The sequence below is a fragment of the Streptopelia decaocto genome (genome assembly GCF_964273445.1).
Source record: "Streptopelia decaocto genome assembly, chromosome: 11".
Lineage (NCBI taxonomy): Eukaryota > Metazoa > Chordata > Aves > Columbiformes > Columbidae > Streptopelia > Streptopelia decaocto.
In genome coordinates, this window is record NC_138666.1 from 565,453 (window position 1) to 591,487 (window position 26,035).

The following is a 26,035-nucleotide window of genomic DNA, read 5'->3' on the forward strand; positions in this document are numbered from 1 at the left end:
AACAGTGGCTTGCAATGTTATAGTATAGCAAGGTGGGCTTTTTATTTTTAAGTTTTGAAATAAAATCATAGAGTCATTTTGGTTGGAATAGACCCTTAAGATCATGGAGTCCAACTATAACCCACCCCTGGCACTGCCCCATGTCTTGAGAACCTCATGTCTGTCTGTCCAACCCTCCAGGGATGGTGACTCCAGCACTGCCCTGGGCAGCCTGTTCCAATGCCCCACAGCCCTTTGGGGAAGAAATTGTTCCCCAGATCCAACCTCAACCTCCCCTGGCGCAACTTGAGGCCGTTTCCTCTGCTCCTGGCGCTTGTTCCTGGGGAGCAGAGCCCGACCCCCCTGGCTCCAAGCTCCTTTCAGGCAGTTCAGAGATCAGAAGGTCTCCCCTCAGCTCCTGTTCTCCAGCTGAACCCCCCAGGTCCCTCAGCCGCTCCCATCACACTTGTGCTCCAGCCCCTCACCAGTTCCGTTCCCTTCTCTGCACTCTCTCTAGTGTTTCAATGTCCTTCTTATGATGAGGAGCCCCAAACTGCCCCCAGGATTCACGGTTTGGCCTCCCCAGTGCCCGGTACAGCAGCACAATCACTTCTCTAGTCCTGCTGGCCACACCAGTGCTGGTACCAACCAGGATGCTGGTGGCCTCTTGGCCACCTGGGCACACACTGGCTCATGTTCAGCGACTGGCACCAACACCCCCAGGGCCTTTTCCAGCCGCTCTTCCCCAGCCTGCAGCGTTCATAGGGCTGTTGTGACCCAAGTGCAGGACCCGGCACTTGGCCTTGTTGAACCTCAGACAGTTGGCCTCAGCACATTGATCCAGCTGGTCCAGATCCCTTTGGATGGCCTTCCCACCCTCCAGCACATCAACACTCCCACCCAATATGGTGTCGTCTCCAACTCACTGAGGGTGCACTTGATCCCGTCATCCAGACCATTGACAAAGAGATTAAGCAGAACTGGCCTCAGTACTGAGCCCTGGGGAATAAACTTTGTGACCGGCCCCCGACTGACCTGGACTCCATTCACCACAGCTCTTTGGGCCCGGCCGACCAGACAGTTCTTTACCCAGTGAAAAGTATGTCTGGCCAAGCCGTGAGCTGCAGCTTATCCAGGAGGTTGCTGTGGGATATTGTGTCAAGGGCCTTACTGAAGTCTGGGTACACAATTTCCACAGCCTTTCCCTCTTCCACTAAGTGGGGGTCACCTTGTCATAGAAGGAGATGAGATTGGTCAAGCAGGACCTGCCTTTCATAAACCCATGGTGACTGGGCCTGTCAGCTTGTCCTGTGTGTGGCATGTGGTGTCACTCAGATGATATGCTCCGTGACATTCCCTGGCACCGAGGTCAGATGGACAGGTCTGTAGTTCCCCAGATCCTCCTTCCAGCCCTTCTTGTAGACTGGAATGTTTGTGTAAGTTGCAACATAAACTAAAAAACAGATTTATTTTTTTTTAGTAAGGAAGGATGGGTAGGGCTATAAACATGTCAATACGAGTATGGGCACCGCTATAGGTGAGCATTAGTTAAATACTTAATATTCCAAAGCTCTAATGTGTCCTTTTTCTTCTTTCTGTCAGTCAGTGCATTTCCAATTTGTTTAATGAGTTATCTCTCTTACCCAGGCGTATTGATGACGACAAGGGAAGGACTCATGAACTGGAGCATTCTGCTATAAAGTGTATGAGAGGAATTCTCTACTGCTACATGCGTCAGGCTGATAAGGTAAAAAACTGTCTTTTGGACACAAGCACTCAATTAATTCTAAGGGATTAATTAAAGTGTGAAAACTGACTTCTAAATACAGGTAAAATTTAAAAGGGGAATGCAGTGTTACTCTGTGGCCCAGCTAGGAAAAGCTGCTTCATTATTGTCAGGTTGCAGCATTGTTTTTTAGGGTCTAAAAGACATGAGCATTTTGTGAAGTAAACTGCAAAGCATACTTGAAACTTCTTTGGGTTCCTTTTGCAGTTATTTATGCCATTAAATATTAGACCATTAGTAACTGCGTGGTTTTTTGATGTCTTTTTAATGCTTAGAAGGCAAGATGTAGAATTTGTTTTAGCTAAGGCTGAAGGGTTTTCTTTGCACTGTGTACTTAGTTATTGCATTTGCAGTTGTTCTCGTTATCTAGGTGATCATTTGGATTACTTCTCTTGGTTTCTTTAGCAGCCACTTTCCAGTATTCTTTGACTTAATGATGTAAATTCAGAAGGGTAGCAATCCAAAATGAATAAGGAAACAGGATAATTTACTTATGTCATAATACAGCTGATATATTCAGCCTGTAATCCTCTTGTGAGTATAACCTGAAAATTCTTTAATATTCAGGGCTTCTTATCAAAACTTGGATGTGGTGGATTAATATTACCTAGTGATTAGCAGTAATTCTACAAGTAGCTACATATCTATATTCCATGTGATTATTTTAAGTTTCATGTCACTGACTTTTAACTGTATTATAAAAAATAATTGTAATTACCACATAGCTTCCATCATTTCTAAGTACACATACTGAAATGTATAGTCTGTAGGCCTGTTATATCAGTAATAATAATACGCAAATGAAGTGTATAGTGCATTGTGTTTATGCTGACATGGTACTTTTTCTTTGTAGTCTTCTGTCTTTAAAAAATCTTGACCTGTATTGATCTTGTTAGATTTGTTGTTTTTCTCTTTGACACACAGTGGTTTGTTTTGAGGATGATCAGTGCAGATAGGAATAACAAGCTGACATACTGGCTGTTGGGCTTTGCCTTGATTACTATAAATGCTTCTCTCTTCCTCCAGTGTGGTAATAAGCAGTCTCAGGCACCTCACAGACATGAGTCCAACTGGACTGTGTTCTGAGAGACTCTGAATGTGCTGGGCTCTTGTAAGTAGGTTATGTTTTAATAATAGGAATTACATGTGCCCAGATGCTGAGGGATTACTTGAAGAGGTGCTGCTGCTTGTGACAAAAAATTCAGATGTTCTGTTCTATTGCTAATGAACATATGAATTATGGCCTAAAATGTATTGAATGTGTTAGTGGACTAGACATGATAACTCCACAAAATAGCATTCAGTTCTGTGCTTCTGGGCCATGCCTGAGGATATGGGTGATTTGTTGGTGAAGAAGAGTATCCCATGAAGATAAGATCAGTGTTGGGAATACAGTGAAACGTGGGCAAGATACTGGCAATGATGGGTAGAAAACTTGAAAACCATTTGTTGGAGAGCACAGCATGACTTGAGGAATTATGGAGAAGGATCTTCTTTTATGAGCTTCATTCTTTTCTTTGTGAATTTGATTTCTTTTCTCTGCCCTATTGGCAGCTCTCTCAGTTCAGATTGTTTTCTCAAACAGATTTGTAAGGTAGCAGAGACTGCATTTTGTGATGAAACAGAAATCAAAACTGCTTTAAAACCACCATAGTTCTTATTTCACCCCTTTGCTCTTGACCTCTTGTGTTAGCAATTCATCTTATTGCATTCCATCTCCATCGTAAGAGATTCCATATCCTAGAGGCTCATTCTGAGGTCCCGGGATAGCAGCCATGAATAAAGAATAATTTTAATCCAGGGTACTGTTCTACCTATGATTTTTTTTTTCTATTTTTCTTTTTTTCTTTTAAGCTATAACGTTTGCCTTCCAGTATCTGTAAACATTTCATTGCACATCTGAATGTCACAAACTCTGCTCACCAGAATACATCTTTGTTTTCTTATGTACTCTTTTATACTAAATATTCTTAGCTTTTGAAGCTTTCAGTTTGTTATATGACCTACATGTGGCAATTTCTGAACACTTTTGTAAATCTCTAACCTAGAAGCCTAATAGGCTTAAAAGTTATTATTAATAATAATAATTTATTTTTTGTTTTAAAACTTCGGTCATATTGTCATAGATCACGATTCATAAAAATTATTAAAACTATTGTTCCCAATGTAAGTGTTGGGCTCCTGTGCTCGAGAAGAGCTTTAAGGGAGGAAAGGTGATGGGCTGGCCAGGGTGAGGCCGTGGGGCTGGGGGAGCCAGGGGGCCGCGCGGGGTGAACATAAGGCACAGGGGGATGGCACATGTGTCTGTGTGGAAATCAGGAGGTATCTATAGGACAGCGGTATGGTGCTGTCCTATACGTCCCAAGGCAGCTCTTGTCTCCTTGCTGGGGCATATGGGGGTGCTTGGGTGCCTCAGAAATGCCCGTACACCCATGTGTGCAGCATGGGGAACAAAGCGGAGGAACTGGAAAGACATGCGTGGCCCTGGGGTGTGATTCCATGGGGTCAGCGGGGCTGGTGGGGAGCTGGGTGGGGACAGGCTCTTTGGGACAGGCCAGGAAGGTGTGCGGGAGCAGCTGGAGTTGGTGGCACGCTGCGCTGCAAGGGACGGCTCTGGAGCCCGCTGAGCGCGGGTGGGCGGCACGTGTGTACTGCAGGGGCAGCACGTGTGCGTGCTGCGTGCTGTGTGCGCTGCTACCGTGTGTGCTGCAGGGGTGCCACGTGTGCGTGCTGCATGCTGTGTGCGCTGCCGGGGTGTGTGCTGTGTGTGCTGCATGCTGTGCATGCTGCATGCTGTGTACACTGCAGGGATGCATGCTGTGTGTGCTGCATGCTGTGTGTGCTGCAGGGGTCCATGCTGTGCATGCTGCATGCTGTGTACACTGCAGGGATGCATGCTGTGTGTGTTGCATGCTGTGTGTGCTGCAGGGGTGCATGCTGTGTGCTCTGCATGCTGTGTGTGTGTGCTGCATGCTGTGTGTGTGTGTGCCGCATGCTGTGTGTGTGTGCCGCATGCTGTGTGTGTGTGCCGCATGCTGTGTGTGTGTGCCGCATGCTGTGTGTGTGTGCCGCATGCTGTGTGTGTGTGCCGCATGCTGTGTGTGTGTGCTGCATGCTGTGTGTGTGTGCTGCAAGCTGCCTGTGCTGCAGGGCTGGGAACGCTGGGTAGCCCTGCTAGGCCTTGCCTTGCTTGCTGCTAAGATTTCAGCACCAGTAAAAGAAGGAAGATGAAAGGGACTAAGCAGCTGCAGCTATTACAGATCTTTTTCTAGCAAACCCAGGGAGACTAGATAGATGAGCTGAATATCTGTATTCTTTAAGTATATGTATCCTTTAAGTATGTATGAAGTAGTTTCTAATAAGTTTCAGGAACTGTTTGAGATTTTTACGTAGTTATATCAATACATTTTGAATACCTGAGTTACATAGTGAATTTGTGGTTGCCAAACATGCTGAAATTATTGACTTTGATTTTATGTTTTGTCTTTAATTCACCTTTAGGTTCAGCAATTTAAGCAGGACCCCAAACCATCTGGGTGCCTTCACTCTGTTTTCAGTGCAGACACTGGAGATGAAGTCTTCTCCCATAAGGAATACGGTCACCTGCAGGTAAAATATGCATGTGCATGTAAATGGAAGGTTGGATGATTTTAAATAGTGTTACTGTTGCCTCCATTTTTTCATTATGCAGCTGTCTCTGTTTAGATTTGTGTTAGACGTATTGTACTTGATAAAATTGAGGTGCGTTCTGCATCTTTTGCTGAAAAAGAGACTGTTTTGAAATATAACTCAGTAGCATGTTTTGGCCAGAAGATACTGAAATAACTGTGATTTGTGGAGGTAGCTGGTTGGTTGTTTATCAAGTTGATTCTTTCTGAGACCAACAGATGGCTGTCCATAAATAATCCTGGCAAACAATGTTGAGGTACTCAGGAAAGTGAAAGATTTAGTGTAATCTTACATTGAATATTGTATTTTTTATTAACATTCCTAGCTTAATTTTCTGTAAGTCCGAGCAGTTTTCATTCATAGTAAAGATTTAATGTACACTGTCAAAAGCTTTGTCTAGTTACAAATTGTTGTTCACTATTTTGCATAGTGGTTCCTAGCCAGAGTCATTGTATAATTGATTGTTTTCTTATCTTTGATTTTCCAAAGTGTTGCTTTGCTCTTTTTTTTCTTTGTCTTTACCTTCACACCCGTTTTTTGCATTCTTACCCTTGTTCTTCTGCATTCCATAACTGGGTACTTCTTTTAGTTCACAAATTGCTAGTGAAATTATTCACAAGTGACAGTAGATTGATAATTATTGAATTTCATGTTGTCAACATCACTTAAATAGTTTATACAGTAAATGTGTCAGATTCAGGAAATGTATGTTCTGAGGACCATGAGCCAGCACTGGGCCCTTGTGGCCAGGAAGCCAATGGGACCTGGGGTGGGTTAGAAGGGGGTGGTCAGTAGGTCAGAGAGGTTCTCCTGCCCCTCTGCTCTGCCCTGGGGAGACCACACCTGGAATCTTGTGTCCAGTTGTGGCCCCTCAGTTCCAGCAGGACAGGGAACTGCTGGAGAGAGTCCAGCGCAGCCACCAAGATGCTGCAGGGAGTGGAGCATCTCCCGTGTGAGGAAAGGCTGAGGGAGCTGGGGCTCTGGAGCTGGACAAGAGGACACTGAGGGGGGACTCATTCCTGGGGATCAAGATGGAAAGGGGGAGTGTCAGGAGGATGGAGCCAGGCTCTTCTGGTGACAACCAGTGACAGGACAAGGGGCAATGGGTGCAAACTGGAACACAGGAGGTTTCACTTGAATATGAGAAGCAACTTGTTGGGGTGAGGGTGGCAGAGCCTGGCCCAGGCTGCCCAGGGGGGGTTGTGGAGTCTCCTTCTGTGCAGACATTCCAACCCGCCTGGACACCTTCCTGTGTAACCTCATCTGGGTGTTCCTGCTCCATGGGGGATTGCACTGGATGAGCTTTCCAGGGCCCTTCCAACCCCTGACATCCTGGGATTCGGTGATTCTGTGAAAATCATGGGTAGAGTTACCCTAAGTTAGAATTTTGGACTCTGGCGTGAAGCTTCCTGAACATACACATATTTTATCGTCAGGAGGAGACAAGGATTTCAGGAGCTGGGGAGCCCTGTCTGATAGTAAAAAGTCTCTGGTTTTTGTGGGAACTCAGTCCCTCCCATAAACATAAATGCGCTTTAGCAAATCTCAGAAACATAGAGGGTTTTCAGCTCTGTGGAGACAACAGAAAACAGAGGAACTGAGGTGATTCAGTTGGGAAGAATGGAATGTATTATGGAGTTGGTCTGCTGTTTTTTGCTCTAGATGGTTTCCCTAGATTTCATATAATGAGATTAGCGTTTTATAGCTTATGAAGCAAGTTATTGTAATAAACTTTCTTTGTCTATAGAAGTTGTACAGATTCTCAATTATACCAGAACTCTGTGTAACAAAAGCAGTTTTCTTTGATTCATTAATAAATTGACATGATGATGCTCATCTGTACAGCTGCCGAAGGTGATTACTGTTAATAATAAATGCTGTGTACAAGTACGAAAGAAAACTGTTTTTCCCAAATGTAATCACAGCTGAATGCTGTAATGATACTTCTGTCAGTTGCTAACAGTAAAATTCCAGTCCGGGATAAAGTGATTTGTTTTTAAATGTGCTGCATGCTATTCAATATGCTACTTGCCTTCTTGGTGCTTGACTTGCTAATAAATTGTCATATGTGTAAGCGTGAAACAGCTTGTGACTGAAGTGATTGCCCATGGGTCAAAGCAGGATGTCTAAGTAAACACACTTTAATGTCATAGTTTCAAGTCATTTTAAAGAAAGGATACTGTGGCAGACGAGGACAACAATGCTGGTTTGTGGTGTTTTTTCCTGCCGATTGTTTCCACATTACTACATCTAGGATATTGGTAGATTAGGATAATATTTTTGAAGATCCAAAACTGTGTTATAGTGGGACCATCTTTGTTAGTGGGTAATATCACATTGAGCTTGCTTGTTTATTTGACTCCAATAAACATAAAGTTAATTATAATTTCCTTTCTGTCTTTAATTACTTCAGATAAATGCCGTGTCATTATTTCTCCTCTATTTGGTTGAGATGATCTCTTCGGGACTGCAGATTATCTACAACACAGATGAGGTACAAATCGATTTCCAATGTTGAAACACATGCTTTATTAAGTTGGGTTTTATTCTTGGTTTCATTTAATTACCAACTCTAAAATAATTGTTCTGGAAATACACTGCAGATATTCTCTGTATCTAGTGGAAGTCAGAAAAGATAAACAGCATGAATGGGTAGTGAAATAAATTAATAGCTAATAAGGTATTAGATATGCAAACATCTATGGGTGTTAAAAAGTTTGATGTATCTTTAATTGAAAATAAAACTATTCTTTGTCATGGTAAGAGATGTTTGTACGATTGTTAACTGTTCTGTAAATAACATAATAGCCAACATGACCTTGACGTGAGGACAAGTCATGTCAGGACAACCTGCTGTCCTGCTCTAAATCGAGGTTGTGTGTTGAGGCAGGAACGGAAAGCACAGATTGATTTATTTTGTTATTTAGTTTTTTTTTCCAATTTCCTTAATCTGGATTTGTTTAAATTTACTGTGGTCTATTTAGTAGTCGTTGCTGTATTGTCTTACAAAGCTTAAATGCACTTATGGTACTACCATTTTAAAAAAGGATGATTTTTCCTGTAATAGTGTATTTGCATTATATTTCTTAAATGTACAACTTCATTAATGTTTTTTCTTTAGATAATGAGAGAACTAAATGATGCAACTGGTCTCCTTTCTCATTTAGTTAGATCATTTGATAGGTCTACATTATTTTCTCTGATTTGCCTTTATGTCTGTCAGGAGGCAAATGTATATAATTACGTATTTGCTTAGCTTGATTTATAATTTATATTATCCTCCAGATGTTTGCATTTAATTACAGAATCTGCAGAAAACGTGCATGTGTATAGACTCTCCAGTCAATGGATTTTCTCCACTTCAATGTCAGGATGTAGTTTTCATTGCAACTGTACTCTAGAAATCTGTGGACTCCGGAGATTCATACTGTGATATACCACAGACCTGTACATTCTATTAGTCTTTGTATAGCTCCAACAACTGAATATGTTCTTCGATCTTATTAACATAATTATGGTATTTCTGAGTTTTCCTGTGCGTCTGGATAATTCAGCCGGGTGGCACGGGCAGTCTGCTCCCCAAACGTCGCGCTGGCTGTTTCTCTGCAGTGCTGCCGTTGCAGGATTTGTTTGGCCCTTCGCGGAGGGCTCTCGGCAGCGCGGGCGCAGGGAGGCGCTGGCAGATGGTCGGGGTTTGGCTGCTGTTGGCATGGACGTGTTTGTACACACAGCTCTTGGCTTCGGAGGCGAGCGCTGGGTCCCAGGCACGGCAGCTGCCAACGAGTTCCCTCTGGTTGCATCTGTTTGCACTTGAAAAATTAATTTAATGGCATCTTTGCATCAGTAATAAAGAGATCAGTATATGATTGTGTGACTGAATGAATTTGGGAGCAGTTACCTACACGAAAACTAGAGTGCCATTTACATGCCCATGATAGGAGTGATCGTCCTCTGCAGATTTTGCTTTGCAACCAGTGGTCTGCTGCCTTTTTTTCTGTAAATCTGCTCTTCGGAAACCTTTAGTTAGTCTCAGAAAATATCCCTAACTGACCATTGTTTTTTCTTGTGTTCTGAACATCATCGCTGGTAGAAAGTCATGGGTAAGGTTATATATTTCTGTGTGGTCCTTTTTGCTTCTTCATTTAGCTAATGCATCTGAATTTTAGTTAATGATAGAAACAGGAGAAGCCACACTGTTATTCACTGGCTGCATTCAGAGAAAGTTCAGTTTAATACAACCAAACACTGAATTCCAGGGGTGAATAATGCTGGGCATATCTGAAGAGTGGGACAGTCTCTTTCCCTGAAAGCACCCGCTATGAAAAGATTTAGTGTACAGATAATAGTACATGAGCACCCCATAGTGAAATTTTAGCATAGGCATATGATATATAGAGAGACAAATAAGTGTAGAATTGCATGTATTGCTGGTTGCCTGATATTGGCATAAAGAGTGTATCTGACATAGTAACTTTTCTAAGATTTAAAGAAAAATTGAGATAAAAAGACAAAACAGAGGTATGCAGGTAAATTAAAATGGAAACAAATAACTTTCAGTAAAAGATTTGGTTTTATCTCCTAACTCATTAAAAAATAAATCATTTGCCTGTAGTAAAGCAGATCCTGCTGTGCAGTTCCCCAGTATGATTGTGTTCAGAGTCATTGCAATATTCGCTTCCCACAGAATCCCCTCGAGTAACTTGGATGGAAGGGGATGAAATCCCCGCTTTAGTGAATGAACCGGTATAAATCTTGTGCTTGTGGTTCAACTTCTTGCAAGTTCTAATCTGTGGACTCTTGGAAAAGAACTGTAAAATTTATCATCAACTTAACTTTTCTACAGTTGAGTAACTCTGAGTGTCTCTTGCAGCGGCGCAAATGGGGAAAAAGTATCTGCTTAAATAAGTCCTCCTAAATACCTTAAAATACCCTTAAATACCTTAAAATACGCTTAAATACCTTAGTGTTTGGTTGAAACATGCTGCTCCAAGAGGAGATTTTAATGATAATAGATGAGTTCAGAGGTGTTTGAATCTGCATAAGTATCTATTATCTGGAGCTAATACAATAAAACTTTGGCATATCAATTCTCTTAAAATGAATTAAGAAACAGCACCAAGATTTCTGTGTCCTAATCTTGTAGATTTTCATTTCTTTTGCTCTCTGATGTTTTTAGCACAAATTATTTTCCAAAGATCCAAACGCCACCTTTTTGAAGCTCTTCAAGCACGTGTCTTGAACATGAAAACACTTTTATCCCTGGCTGTGTAGGACCTTTACATAAATCACATCATCATCTAATTTGGGACGGGTCTTAATATTTTGTGATTAAAAACTAGTTTTAAAGAAAATACCTGAACCTGGCACCATCAGTGTCCAGAGGAAAAACAAAAAGGGTGGAAAGCACAGTTATGATGGCTGAGGAAAACCAGCTTTGTCTTTTTGAAAAAATGAACAGAGGAGAAGATGCTTTCATTTTCCTTCAGTCACTTCTCTTTGTTTCTTTCTTTCCCGTAGGTGTCGTTCATTCAGAATCTTGTGTTTTGCGTGGAAAGAGCCTATCGGGTACCGGATTTTGGTGTCTGGGAAAGGGGAAGCAAATACAACAACGGCAGCCCAGAGCTGCATTCGAGGTAGGGGAGCACATGGAGCTCTTGCAGTCAAAGCAAGTAAATGTGATAGGAATCAAAATAATTCACAGGGTGAGTTAAAAATAATAGTGCATTAAAATACTGTCTGAACTAAGTTAAGGCTCTCTAAGGACTGAGAGGTATTTTGGGAAAATGTGAAGCATAATTTCATCATCGTAAGCATACTGAAATAACCACATAGATGCTTTGCTGTTTGAGTATTCAAATTCCAATAATTGTGTGCAGCTGCATGCATATAATTCTGAATATTGTGTTCCAAAGAGTTCAGGCTCCTGGGGCATGTGCAGTAGATTGGATTCACAAAAATCTTTAGGAGTTTCCTGATTTCAAGAGATGCTGTATGGAGAGTCTAGACCTTCTCTTCCCACTGTGCTGGCAGGAAGGTGCTGGGCTCTGGGGAGGATGGTCCAGGGCCAAGTGCTTTTTCAGGCTCTTCAGATGCTGCAAACAACTGGAGTTCTGGCCCCTGTCCCGTGAGACACTCAGGAACGTTCTTAACATTGTTTTAGTCTTAGTATTGTTTTCCTCATTTTTTGACTTCTGAGGTTTTATTAACCATAAAAATGGCTATAGCTTGGATATCTTAGGATTTTTAAAATATCATTGATTATCATAATTATCACGGACTTGCAAATAACAGACATGTGTTTCTTCCAGTCTTTGATGTTGTAAAATGAATCTGTGTTCTCTTTTCAGAATGAAATAATTTTTCTTAGTTTCATACAGGCCCATATTTTAAGCTATAGATATAATTACATGTCATTGCAACAAAACACTTCATTTAGATATGTTTTTTTTCAGGGCTTTAGTAGAGCTTTAATACCAGTATGAGAACTGACAAGTCCAAGTTGCTGGTCTACAATCTGCTCTATTAGTTGTTTGGGTTTTTTGTCTTCCTCGTATGTCTGTAGAACTGTCCAATGCCAGACTATGTGAGCGGTCACGTAGAGGATCATATACGTCCTTCCACATCTCGCCTCGCACAAATTCACAAAAGGAATGCTGAAATTCCTTTGTCTTCTGTTGTTTGCAGCATTCTGGTTATTCAGTATGTGAATTTCCTCCAGGGAAAACCAAACATCTTTTACCCAGATGGAAACGGCCACATTGTCTTGTCTTAATCGGGACTGACATTTATAGGCTGCTTTTTCTAAGGGTGAAGCTTATGAGCTGGAGTGAGCCAGTCTAAGAGATCATTGAGCTGGCACAAAAGGAAGCACAGAGCTTGGTCCTAGTTTAAGAAGTAGACTTTGGTCATCAGAAACGGTATTGCCCCTATTTGTCTTTCCTTGGGAACATGTTGATACACTGTTTCACTGTGGGAAGCCAGGAGACAATTTCCTTCATTCTCATAAATCAGAACAAATGGAAGAGGAATGTGCTTCAGGAGATGTGTTACATATTCTTGAGGAAAGCCCTGGGTGCACTGAAGTATTCTCTGGATTTTGTTGTGCTTCTATTGTAGTGGGTCTACTTAAAAGAGCTCTAAAATTTTTTTAAAAATTCAAGAAGTGATTCTAGCTATCAGGGCTGGTCATGGGTGACGCGCGTCTCTCTTCAGTGGTTACACACTCCAAAACAGGTTACAGGATGCCCTTAAAACTCACACTGCAAGTCCACATACAGTGTGTGCTTAGAGAATTAGGAGTTAATTGTTGTCTTCTGTTGGAAGAGGCTTTCTTTTTAAAGAAGTTATATAATATGGAGTTCATTAATAACTGCAAATTATGCCCTATGTTAGAAGATGCAGATATTCTAAGTCTTTGCACAACCTTGGTATTCTGTCTTAGTACAGTTCAAAACACTTCTAATAAATGATAAATAGCGAACCCCCTTGTGGGCCAGGTCTTCCTTGATGTATGCAAATTGACGTCTTTTACTGGTTCAAAGGCAAGATTTGTAGCAGCTTTTATTATAGCGTGATCACCTTCCCATACGGCTGAACTTCTGAAAAATTAATTTGTCCTGTAACCGTTTGATCAAGCTGTTCTCCAGGCAGCTGCTGAGTACCTGCGCAGAATGGTTTTGACGTCTCCCATATGTGCTGCGAGAATAATGGAGTTGCCGAAGTGCGGTGTCTTCATATTCCACATGTGAGACTGCAGAGCCTGGATCTTGCTCTTCTCGCCAGTGTGGGGGTTACACTGTTATCCTGCTGTCCTTCCTGCTTCTAGTTCATTTTGTCTAGTTACGAAATTATTACTGTTGTGGGGTTGTTGGTTGTTTTGTTGTTTGTTTTGTTAACATCCCTTGTGGTGTTTGATGTTCCAGTTGAACTGCACAGTTCTTGGATGGAGCCAAGAAACTGAATGGGAGGGGGATTAAGGATGTGGATGCTTCAAGCTGTGTTTTGATTAGCAGTTGCCAAGAATAAGCAAATTTTAGTGTTTGCCCTCAGATATTTTATTGAGAGGGTACATCTAACAATTAAAAGATACTGGGAATTACAGTTGATGTTTAAGTGAATTTACTAATGCTTTTTTAGCAAGCTGGAAATACAATTTCTCTCAGTTAGTGCCAGCTTCCCCTGCCCCAATGTGGGTCAAGGTCAGATGTGACCATAGTGCTATGGTGGCCAGAGTGCCCTTGCTAATCCGTGAGAAATCACACTAATGGGTGGCTGCGGGGAGGTCTGCAGATTGCACCTGGGGAGGCGCAGCAGGGACGTGCTAAGAAACCTCTTCCCTGGCAGCACAGTGAAGCACCAGCACAGGACACTGCAAAGAACTTACAGTAACTCCATCCGTGGAGGCTTTTGGCACTTGTCTAGAAGAGGTGCTGGGTCACTTGAGTCAGCCTTGGTTGTTGTATTTTCTTCAAGTGAGATTTCATGTTGAACTAGATGAGTTCCATTTGTCCCTTCCAAACAGTGACTTCATGATCCTGTGAAATTTCTAGGGGAACATTTAAAGAGTGTTTGGGGTGCTTTGTGCTGGGGCCATCTGCAAGCAGCGTCTTTTGCTCTGGGAATGGAGTCCAGCAGGTTAACACAGCATCTTCAGAGCAGGTTGCTGAGTGGAGGACTGACCATATGTATTAAAATACATTTTACCTTTACTGTTAAAACAGTCAGTTTTTTCCATTATTAAATTGTAGAGTATGAAGAATGTGTTTTCTGTGGAAAGACACAAGCATAATGTTTATTAGAAAACCTTTTTTCTAACTTGCCCAACAGGAAAGCATTAAGGATAAGGAATGAAGGAAGTGTCTGAAGTGTGATCAGAGCTCTGAAGTGTGTTCTGTTGTGTGATTGCTCATCTCTCGAAGACGGTGTTGATACTGCAGCGATCCTCGGACTTTGTTCTTAGGGGGACTTTGTCCTGTCAGTTACCGATGGAACTTATAGGAATCTAAGTAGTGCTTGTGCGTATGGTGGACTGCTTGGTATACCACTGTAATGTGAAGAAATATTGCGTGATGGGAAAAGGAAGCAGTATTTTATTGCTGAGACATTGGTATTTTCATTTGCAAGTAGCATTTGTGGGAGCGCTGAAGTGTCCAGGGCCTTTGAATAACTAGAGGTAGAAAAACACCAATCAATTGCAGTAGGTGTTATGGTAGAATAATGGCAGAGTATGTAAAGTATAAATGATTTCAAGGAAAGAATCCGTATTTGTCTTCAGTTTTTTTCAAGCAGAATAGTTCCATTTTGTCAACAGAGTGAGTAGTTCTACATTATCTGAATACCAGTGGCTGTTGCTGTTGAACAGTTATTACTTCTCTACCTTGTAAGTTTTTTTCCCCGCTCTGAAAATATCTGACTGTTGGTATGAGAAGTGTTATTGGGAAAGGAGAATAAGAATATGAGCTTTTAACATGTGACAGAGATTTGAGTGTGTGGGATTTCTCTGATTTTCATTTTCTGTGTTTGCAGTTTACTTAACTCCTGGGAAAAGTTCAGTTCTGAGTCATCACACCCATTTGTGTGATTCATTGCTAGGTGATAATTAAAATGGAGCAATTGTTAGAACAATTCCATTTTTGCTTAGGTATTTCAAACAAAGCCAGAACAATAATTATATTCACAACGCTTCCGAGTTCAGTTTATCCCTTCAGCACGTTCTCCAGCAGCAGATCCTGACACAGGGATTTCACCTCTTTGGCGGCAGCAGCTCAGAGCAGAACGTAGTTGACCTGAACAGCTTTCTCTTGTTGAACCAATTAGAAATAAATCCCATGAGTACTATTGCTGGCAACGTTTCAGAAAGAAAGATGGAGCTTTATAAACCTGTTGGTAATAGTTAAAAAGAATGAGAGAGTCTGAAATCAGTGTCTAAAGGACTTCTAATATTAAAACTAACCCAGGTGAATCAGTACTTAAAGTGAACAAATTCTACAACTCTGCACTGAATTTTTTTCACGATTTTCAATCATAATTGTCTCCCATCTTTAAAATATTGATTAGTTAGTAAATATTTTAAATTTGTATTTTACATTAATGAATAGTACAAATCAGTTTATTTGCAGAAAGGTAAAAAGTTTGCCCTGATCCCCAAAAGCTGCATGGAGTGTACAAGAATTGAGGTTAAAGCCCAGGCCATGTCTGCAGTTTTCTGACAGTTTGGTTGCTCAAAGTTTTTGGGCCTTATAGTGCAGTTTGTCAATAGTGTCACAAATCCTTTTATAGAGAACTTGGGGCTTAATAGTGATATTCTGAATATTCTTTCTAACTTAGTGTTGTTTCATTATTGACTTTAACAAACACAATATCTTGTTCAGAAAGTACATATTGCCACCTGATGTTAGTTGGACCATTTCCCTGCTGTGATTTCTGCCACTGCTGGTGATCTCTGTGCCATCCTTGTTCCCCATTCCCTGGGCACACAGGTCCTATGACAAATCGTTTGATTTTTCATTCTTTGTTTGACAGTACTGTGTCATTTTTATCCCAATAAAACATGGCAAGAAAAAGGAAAGTGTGGTTGGCTGAGAGGATAATCAATTTTAGAGAAAAAAAGGATATAACCTTTAAAATCAAGGAATTACTGTGCTAATAAATAAACTGTTAAGTTAATAGGTGTATTCTGTTTTCCCCAGACTTTTTTTCACTTCCTAAAACTCCTGACTTTTCAAAAATCTATCTAGAGCAGTGTCCATTTGGTTTGGTTTGTGTGTGTTTAGTTTGATTTTGTTTTTGTCCAAATTTGTGTATTGTACCAGTTGTAAACACCCGGTAGCTGCCCCCGAGCGGGTGTTCGCTGCCCGCAGCCGCCTCTCCCGTGCGACACACCAACTTGCCGTTCTTTCCCCCGATTTTTATCTTGCTGTCTTCCCGCAGCATTGATCTACGGCCTCGTACCGTGTTCTGTCCCTTTGTCGAGGGTTTAGATTGTGGGGTGACAATAAAACCCTGGCAGGTGTATTGTTGACCCCCTCTCCCCCCTTCCCACTCAGCACAGGCAATCGGGAGGGAAAGAAGGACAGAGAGAAGAGTTGGAAACATTAAAAATGCTTTACTAATGCTACTAATAAGAATAGAGAAAATAATACAAAATACACAAAACCAATCTGGAAAGTCCCAGCAACTGCAGAGCCGGCACCCGAAGTCCTGGACTGGACTCTGCAGCCAAGCGGAGCTGGATTCAGTCTGTCACTGGCCTCAGTTCGCAGGGACGACTCGCAAGGTCCTCTCCTAATGTTGCCATAAGGAAAAGGGACAAAAGGGACGAGATCCTCGTGATCTCCCACTTTTATATGAAGTATCACGTGAATGGGATGTTATACACAGTTGGTCAGTCTCTTGGTCACCTGTTTCTCGTTGCCCCTCTGGCGAGATGTCCATCCATGCTTATCAGTAACTTCTCATTCCATTGCTGTGTTTACCAAAACATGTATCTGGTTCTCCAGGAAAATGCAGCTCATATGAAGCTTTAGCTGACAGGCTAATTCACTAAAAGAGAAACCTGTTTTTTAACAAAACCAGGACACACTTCTGTTTAGCCTTACAGTGGTTTTTAACTCTGAATCTTTTGTCATGTCAGCCCAAGACATTCTGCTTTTTCCTTTTTTAATCTTTTGCTGTATGTCTTCAGCTTTCTTAACTTTTCCATATAACAAGGTAGACATTTGTACTTTCTTGTTATTCTGCTGTCTTCCTTTTCTGTTGTCTCATTTATTGTAGTTTTTTGACTAAAAATATTTCAACTGAATTGTAAGCTACTAGGAACGGAGAGCTCTGAAGGCGATGGCAGCGAGGGGAAGGAGCAGAGCCAGATGCAGGCGCGCTGGTCAGAGCCTCTGTCGCTCACCGGGGACCAAGGCATGGTTTAAAGTTCTAATTCGATGAATAAACTTGGGAGAATTACCCTGGGCTTTGTTTTACTGGGTGCTCTGAATCCGCTTTATGAGGTTGCCTAAGAGACTGTAAAAGGTGTTTGTTTTATCTGATTAGCCGGACTTGTGTGGTATTTCTAGTTGCTGTGCTTTCGTGTCACCCCTTAGCAAGCAGTGCCAGGTCCTTTCCACACTTCAAATCCTTGTGTTCCACAGTGGAACTGTCACAAATCTGGTGGCGTTGTAGATTACATTTGAAATCTCTAGCACTGTTGTGAACTAGCTCATTTCATATTTTACTTTTTGATGCCCTGTAACATTAACATCTAGAATTTTGGAATCAATGTGCAAAAATGTAGCGCTTTACATGCATGTTAATGCTTTAACTCTTTACTGCAGTCGGATGGACACGTGTGAAGTTGGCATCTATAGTCATGGACTCTTTAAAACAATATCTCAATATTCTGCCCTGTCATATTTGGAATTTCCTATGAACCTGTCAAATGCACATAGATTTCTATTAGCTTATCTTGAGTGTGTATGTATATTGAGGGGGAATGCTGCTTTTTTGGGCTTTTGTTTTTGTTTTCAGTTCTAGGAAGTCTAAGTCTGCATTTTTTAAATGAAACAGCCTTGTAAAAGTCTTCTTTTGTATATCTTTATATGTACAGTGTAATTTTCGTAATAATAAATTATATTTTAGTATATAAATTGATTTTAAAATTACATAATGATTAGTGATTTTAGTAGATAGAACTTGTGCTTAATGTCTTTAAACATGAACTTGCTAACTTGAAAGCTTGTTGGTAGCGTTTCTGGGTCTTGTTTCCTTCGTGATGGTTACTAGTGATGGAGTAATTGAAGGAAGACATTTCACTGTATGGTTGACATCCGGAAATCCTCCTTTTCTGAATGCAGATTGATGGGTTCTTTTATTATAACCACAGTTAGTCAGAAATCAGTCTGGTAAAGTTTAATGCTTGAGAGCTGGCTTGAAATATTGTGCTGAAGTGAATCCTGTGTTAATACACCGTCAGCAAGACCCTGAAAGCCACAGCGCCAGGTGCCCAGCAGCACGGGGAGAGCAGCCCTGCTGCTGCCAGCTGCTCCCTGACATTTGAAGACACAAAAATGCTGAGGAGTAGTTTAAAAAAACCCAACACACCACCAAACACCCTCAAATTTGCCGCATCATCATTGTATTAACATGAATTTGAAGCACAAAAGTAAAGAAAAGATCATAGCTCTGAAAGCTGTCAAACATGTTAAATTTTAGTCTGGGCTTGAATGATGATACCTCTGTTTTTCTGTTGTCATTTTGTTTTCTCAGCTCCGTGGGACTGGCAAAAGCAGCTTTAGAAGCGATTAATGGTTTCAATCTCTTCGGAAATCAGGTAATAAAAATATTTGCTTTCTCTCTCTTGTTTTTCTTTAGCAGTAAAGATTTATACTGTGGATCAGTGGATATCTAGAAATATCTAGCACAGTTTGTTAGATTCCAGCTTTAAACAAGTTAATTTGCAACCGATTGCTCCTGTTGCGGCTCCAGAATTGGTCTGATAAGATCGTTAGTGCCCTTACTATCAAGAATTACTTTTTTTCTTAAAAAGAAAATCAAACTGACTCGCCAGCTCTAGAATGATCGCAGCTTGTTCTGAAAAAAGACTTGGTTGCCAAAAGGTTTTTCTTTCCGAACTGTATCTGCTGGTGATAATCCAGCACACCTCTGCCTCCAAGCATCACCTTACTTCTGTCTCTTTCCCTTTAAACAAGCCACGGCTACATAATCTCGCTGTTTTGTTGTGGTTTAATTTCTGATGTTGCATGGTGGTAAAATCTTTTCTTTCCCCATCCTTTTACATGGCTTGGATCAATAAAGAGAGCAAGCCTTCCCTTAGATGTTTCTCTCTCTTGTATTCCCCTTCTTCGTGCATCTTTTTTAGGTGTTACACCTTCTGTAGTCTATAGCTGAAAGAAAGAACACTCTTCCATACGAATGGTCTGGAAAATGTACGAATGGCAGAGATAGGTCATTGTAAAGCTCTTGGTGTTATTAATAAAAGGAAAGGAAGGGTAGGAGTGCTGGTAGAAAGCTGGGAAGCGTTAAGTGGGTGTAGAAAGGTTGTAAAACGTGCTGGTGGGTTTAGTGCGTATCTCGTGCTCGGGGACGGGGGGAAGCTACGCGGAGCCCTCGTGCCTTGGCACGCATGGACCTTGCTCGCTGTATTCGACACAAATTAAATGTCCATCGATGAAACGTGCTTTGTCTCTTCTTAGCGTTGAGTAATATTCAAAACTTAGTTTGAAAAAAATGACACACGTCTACCTGAGCAGCTTATTTTTATAGTTGTGTGTTTTTTTCTGCAGTTAGGCAGGATGCTATCCTTTGGAGTTTTAATAATTTTATATTGGAATCTTGACTTGAAATACTATTTGTCATTTTTTTTGGAGTAAAGTTTCTTTGCATTCTTGCTGGCTTCAGGATAGGATTTGCATTGTTTTCTCTGCCTGTAATACCCTTGCTCTCCTTTTGTCTTGTAGTTGAGATGCAGGCGACTTTCAGATTGTGATACTTATTTCTTTCAAATAGTCAGCTTTAAGAAACTTGGTTAAACACGTTGGTCTGCCATAAAGAAAATCGTACAAAGAAGAGAAGATATAGGTGGTAAATGGTGAATAAGGGGAATTCTGAGGTGCTGTTTGTGTGGGGTAGTGAGGATGAACTGGGTGAACAGTGCGGCTGTGGCTGGGAGAGTCCCAGTTACCTTCCAAGTTCCTCTCTGTACTGCTTGATTTTTTAAACATTCTTAGTTATTTGTGTCTCCATTTCTCTATTGGTGAAATGGAAGATATGGGCTGGAACAGTTGTATAATTATTAGCACTGTTGGACAGTTTATAGTTTATTCATATGAAAACAACCCATAAACTAAAACTTCTCAGAGCTATTCAGATGCCTGGGATGAAAAATTAATGAGCAACTGACATAGAAGTACAACCTATTAAACAATCTTATCTATCGATGAAGAGCTCCACCACTCACTGTTATGAGACCCTTATGGCAGAAAACTGGAGCCCTGTGACATGAGGATTTCTGACTCTGTGCACTTGGGCATCCGTCACACTTTTTGTGCTTAACTATTCATGGTGCAGTTGCTTTGTTTTTTTGTTTGTGGTTTTGGTTGGTTTGTTTGTTTTTTTGGTTTGTGGGGTTTTTTAATCTCTCTATGTGCACTAGTGCTGTGGTACAACAGACTCATTCTGTTCAGAATCCACTGCTCAGGAACTACCGGTGGCTGTTTGCTGGTGAGTGCAGCAGTGTGACAGTGTTCTTTGTGGTTCAGAAAGACCCAGCCATTTGGTCTAGTTTTTGTTTATGTATGTACATTTTAAAAACCGATATGCACTAAGAACTAGAAGCTAGTAAGCATCTTAAATAATGACCAGACATTATACACACGTAGTCAGTATTTCAGAAAAAACATTTCTCTATTATCGTTACCTTCCCAGAAGTCTCAAGCACCAATAAATGCATCTGCTGGATTTTTTTCAAATTCTGATATGGATGAATGAATTGCTGAAGCAAAACCAGCTTAAACGCTTGGAGAGTGTGTTTCCAAGATATTTCAGAGCAGCAGAAACCTTTTTAACCTTCCCTCAGCCTGCAGCAGTTTGCCTTTGTGCTGAGCCCCAGCTCTGCTCCAGCAGCAGGAGGACCCTGTGGGTTCCCACTGCACAGTCACTGCTGGGACTGCAGCACCTGCCCCTTCCCCAGTGCCACTGCAGTCACTGCAGTCACTGCAGGCCCGCTCCCTGCCCAGCCCCTCCCTGCAGATCACTCTGCTCACACTGGGCTGCTGGCAGAGACTCATAAATATAAATATGTGGTGCTGTAGCTGTGCTGTCACACACATGTGTTATAGAATCATAGAATCGTTTCAGTTGGAAGAGACCCTCAGGATCATCAAGTCCAACCATAACCTAACTCTGGCACTGCCCCATGTCCCTGAGAACCTCATCTAAACACCTTTTAAACCCCTCCAGGGATGGTGACTCCAGCACTGCCCTGGGCAGCCTGTTCCAATGCCCCACAGCCCTTTGGGGAAGAAATTGTTCCCCAGATCCAACCTCAACCTCCCCTGGCGCAACTTGAGGCCGTTTCCTCTGCTCCTGGCGCTTGTTCCTGGGGAGCAGAGCCCGACCCCCCTGGCTCCAAGCTCCTTTCAGGCAGTTCAGAGATCAGAAGGTCTCCCCTCAGCTCCTGTTCTCCAGCTGAACCCCCCAGGTCCCTCAGCCGCTCCCATCACACTTGTGCTCCAGCCCCTCACCAGCTCCGTTCCCTTCTCTGCACTCTCTCTAGTGTTTCAATGTCCTTCTTATGATGAGGGGCCCAAAACTGCCCCCAGGATTCACGGTTTGGCCTCCCCAGTGCCCAGTACAGCAGCACAATCACTTCTCTAGTCCTGCTGGCCACACCAGTGCTGGTACCAGCCAGGATGCTGGTGGCCTCTTGGCCACCTGGGCACACGCTGGCTCATGTTCAGCCGCTGTCACCAACACCCCCAGGGCCTTTTCCAGCCGCTCTTCCCCAGCCTGCAGCGTTCATGGGGTTGTTGCGACCCAAGTGCAGGACCCAGCACTTGGCCTTGATGAACCTCAGACAACTGACCTCAGCCCATCGATCCAGCAGGTCCAGATCCCTCTGGATGGCCTTCCCACCCTCCAGCACATCAACACTCCCACCCATGTGTGTAGCATTGAGTATATCACGATAGTGCAGTTTACTTGTGCATTCAAGAAGACAAAATGACGGTCACTAATTGTTGATATTCACATTAAACCGTTCCTTCCCTACCTCCCCAAGTTCTAGAAAATGTTTAAAAAGAAATCATACTACTTTTTGTTCTGTAACAAAGCCCTGCTTAGCTGACGTTCAAATATGTTTAATGCATCCTTTGCTACACTTTCTAGGTGCCAGATACAATAAAGAACAATTATGAAAGAAAGAAAAATGATTGGCTTTTTGTTTAATCTGAATTTGACATGCTTTAATGGAAAAAAGAATTCATTCGTGGTTTTTAAATGCTGTTCATTTTCATCTCCATTGTACCAGAAGTATTTCATAAGTAGTGGGAGTTATAAGCATAAAAATACAGTCAAGCTGTAATCCTAACGTTCCTTCAGTAAAAGATTTATTTACACATTGAGAAGAGACTTTTAATATAGCAGATAAATAAGCTATTTAGTTTCTTATTTTGCTATATATTCTATGCTGAATTTCTTAAATTTATTCCCAGTGTATTGTATGTCCTGAAACAATAGTTATAAATCTCTGTGAAGTAGTTAATATGTATGACACTGGCACAGGAATTCTGTTACAACCCTGAACCGTGCATTGATCACAGCCAGATGCTGAAGCTGTTGTGTTGTCCGAAGTTCTGCCGAGGTTTGTATGGAGGAACCGTCGCAGTGGCTCTGCTGTGCTGGGCTTTGGGGTTCTTTGGTGGTTTGTGTGTGTGTGGTGGTTGGTTTGTTTGTTTTCTTTTTTTTTCATTTAGGATGCAGTGTGAACTGATTTGCTTTCAGTTTATGTTTTTACTTAATCACTTTAGAATCACTATACAAGTACTGTAATGTGGGCTTGGTATGGTTAACGCAAACCTTTGGTTTCAGACTGTAAATAGCTTAGAATTGGAATCATTAATGTAAGAATTCCATGGTAGCTACAGTACCTTTTGGAAAAAATATACATCATTCCACCCGGTCATGGGATGATCAACTGCTTGTACATGAGCTGCATGTCATATATTTGTAGGAAAAAAAATTCTGTGTTCTAAAAAGCCAAGCGTTTGTGAGGTGTCCTTGCCACAGAGCTTTACCACCTTTAGAGAAGTGACGAATAGTCCATTTGTAAACCAAGATGCTTGTGGTCCCATGAAATGCAGATTAGTCTGCGTTTGAATCCCCAGAGGACTGAGCACAGATCTTGGAGCTGCACGTTCACACATGTAACAGATTGTGTTCGGAGTTTGGAGGTGAATTGAGAGATTTGTGGATAATCAGAATCTGGATTAAGAAGAAAGTAGGAGAATAACAAAGCAGGTGTGATTTATTTCTGTACATTCTTATCTCAGCACTATTCAGTATATCATGCTAGAATGATTAAGAGAACAGAGAGATGATTTTTCATGACAGTGGAAAACCACATTTTGTTTAGCCTAGCAAAGCACAAGCTGACTATTTGTATGATAGCTGTGTAAAATAGGAGCGCAGCTAAATGAGTAAGAAAAGCCCTCTGTTTGGAAAGTCAGCTGAATGGATGCTGGTGCTGGCACAACAAGTTAACTTATTTGGAAATTAAACTATTTAATAATTGAAGAGTGGGGGGTTCTGGAACAGTCTTCTGAAGAGAATAGTACACCAAAGAAGCTGCTTGTTAGGAGAAATTTGGTGAATTTATGAAAATGTATGGTAGGGTATGCGGTATGAGTTGAGTGCTGAGTGTGTCTTCAATAGTAGTATTGAGATTCGCTATCAGATACAACATATATGAAGATATCAGTTCAGCAACAAACTGCATTGAGTTTCCAAGAAGCTGCCTCCTGATAATATGTGTACGTGCTGCTGATCCTGTTTAAACAGCATCTCTGTTACGGGGATTTTGGGGGGTGTTTCAGGCAGTATCAAGAAGCCGACAGAGATACTGTGTAAAATTACAGGATTGTAGGAGGAAATGGGGTTTGCTACGGAGAACGTGTAGACGCCACAGACCGTACGATAGCTGAAAAGTGGGTCATTTTCATTCGCTATGGAAGCTTTTCCAAAGCACTACCTTGGGTGAATATCCAATTAGTGTGTGTTCTGACTTGTAATGAAATATTCACCGTCACTATTTGCAACATTTCCTGCAGTCACAGGAAAAACTACTTTTGTTTTGTCCTTAATGCAGTCGTGGCTTTCCAGGAATTAATGGAAGAATTCATAGCTTCAATGAATTATATCATTCATAATCACTAGTAGATAAAGCCATCTAATTTTGGTTATGTTTAAACACATTTGGAAATACAAAATGTTTTCAACTTGATGTTGCGGTACATTTTGTGATTAAAATTACCAGCCTATTGCAACATAACCGGAATAAAGCAAAGCGCCCGTGAGCTTCCCCAGGATACGCTGACCTTTCTTCCTTCCCTTACATCAATGTCATGTTCTCTTTCCAGGGCTGCTCTTGGTCTGTCATCTTTGTGGATTTTGATGCCCATAACCGCAACAGACAGACTCTGTGTTCCTTGCTACCCCGCGAGTCAAGGTCTCATGTAAGTAATTAAATGAAATTTGCCTTGAGAGCGCGTGGAGAAAATAAATGGATATGAATGTAATTCTAGTTCCACAATGGCTGTGATGTTCTGCTTAATAAAGACAGGATTTTGCTGGGAAGATGTTAGGTATTTGCTTCTTAAATGTCACTGTGAGGCAGTTGTTTCTCTGAAGCAGAATTTGGATGGCATTCTTTATTTGATGGATATTTCTATTAAACTGGGAGCCTCTTGGCAGCTGTCTGAGCAACGTCAAGATCTGTGCTCTGGGTGATTTTTTCCTGTGGCCGGTCTCCCCTGCACACTCACTGCATTTCTGCAACACCATTTTAGCTTTCATTCATTCTTTTGTCTAGAAAAGAAGCCTCTAAGGTTGGCTTTTCATAAATGGCTGAGTATGGAGGATTCTCGTTATAAGCTACTGTTACAAATAAGTATTTCTTCAGTAAATCTAAGTGACATAAGTATAGATTAATTAAAAAAAAATTATTTCAGTTCAAAGGTAAATTTGGTTTTTGCAAATCAGTAATTTAAAAGGAGTGATAATAGAGTAGTGCTTTTTTGTTCATTCTGGGGTGTAATAGCATTTTTGTTCATGAAACAGGCTATTAATCTTCAACATTAATAGTTTACTCATTGTGGAGAAGAATTATAGCAAAGTTGTAATACTGGATAATTAAAATAAAAGGCACTGTCAGCTACTTTTTTAGAGTCTAATCGTCTTTTAGAACTCTCGCTGTTTATTATTTGCTGGAGACTTGAAATATTCCAACAGAAGCTGATTTCATAAGTTACTTATGCTACAAAAGCAATTTTGTGTCCTTTTGTTTCCTTTTATGGGTTCACAGTGATGATATTGGCAAAAATGTGGTATTTTAAATGGTTGAATATCTTGGCTCTGTCAGCAGAAGGGAATAACGAAACAGCACTGACATAAGAATTAGAACTTCCAACTAGTTTTGGGGTTTCTGTAAGCTTGAGTTTGTCTTGTGTTTGAGTTTGTCTTGTGTTGGAGGTTCCTGATAGTTGCACATGGCTCTTGAGAAATACTACTCACATTCTTTTCCTGAAATTGTTCACTTACCACCTTAATTGTAAGTGAGATAGTCTTGTTTGTTAGAGCATGAAGAATAATCCTGAAAAAGCTTTTCGGAAAGAGTGATTTAATAATAATTTCTTTGCGGCATTGCACCTTTATGAAATGGCACCTTTAAGGCACAGGATACCCAAGTGCTTGTGTTTCCTTCAGGAATAACCTGGAGGATATTTTTTGTTTCTAAAGCCACAACGTTGTAGAATGTGTTCGCTTATCCTTGCAGATTATCAACCGTGAAGTAGGTCAGATTTTGAGTCTAATGAGTTC

General features: G+C 41.3%; 1 protein-coding gene across 4 annotated transcripts in view; it reads left to right on the forward strand.

The window, feature by feature from the left end:
• PHKB (phosphorylase kinase regulatory subunit beta) overlaps positions 1–26,035 on the forward strand; it is a 79,099-nt gene that overhangs the window by 12,857 nt on the left and 40,207 nt on the right. For all 4 annotated transcript variants that reach the window (XM_082062840.1, XM_082062837.1, XM_082062838.1 and 1 more), the window contains 6 exons: positions 1,627–1,726; positions 5,267–5,374; positions 7,848–7,928; positions 10,952–11,067; positions 18,689–18,752; positions 24,577–24,672. In XM_082062840.1, the coding sequence (XP_081918966.1) occupies positions 1,627–1,726; positions 5,267–5,374; positions 7,848–7,928; positions 10,952–11,067; positions 18,689–18,752; positions 24,577–24,672 (565 nt within the window). The remainder of the gene's footprint in view (positions 1–1,626; positions 1,727–5,266; positions 5,375–7,847; positions 7,929–10,951; positions 11,068–18,688; positions 18,753–24,576; positions 24,673–26,035) is intronic.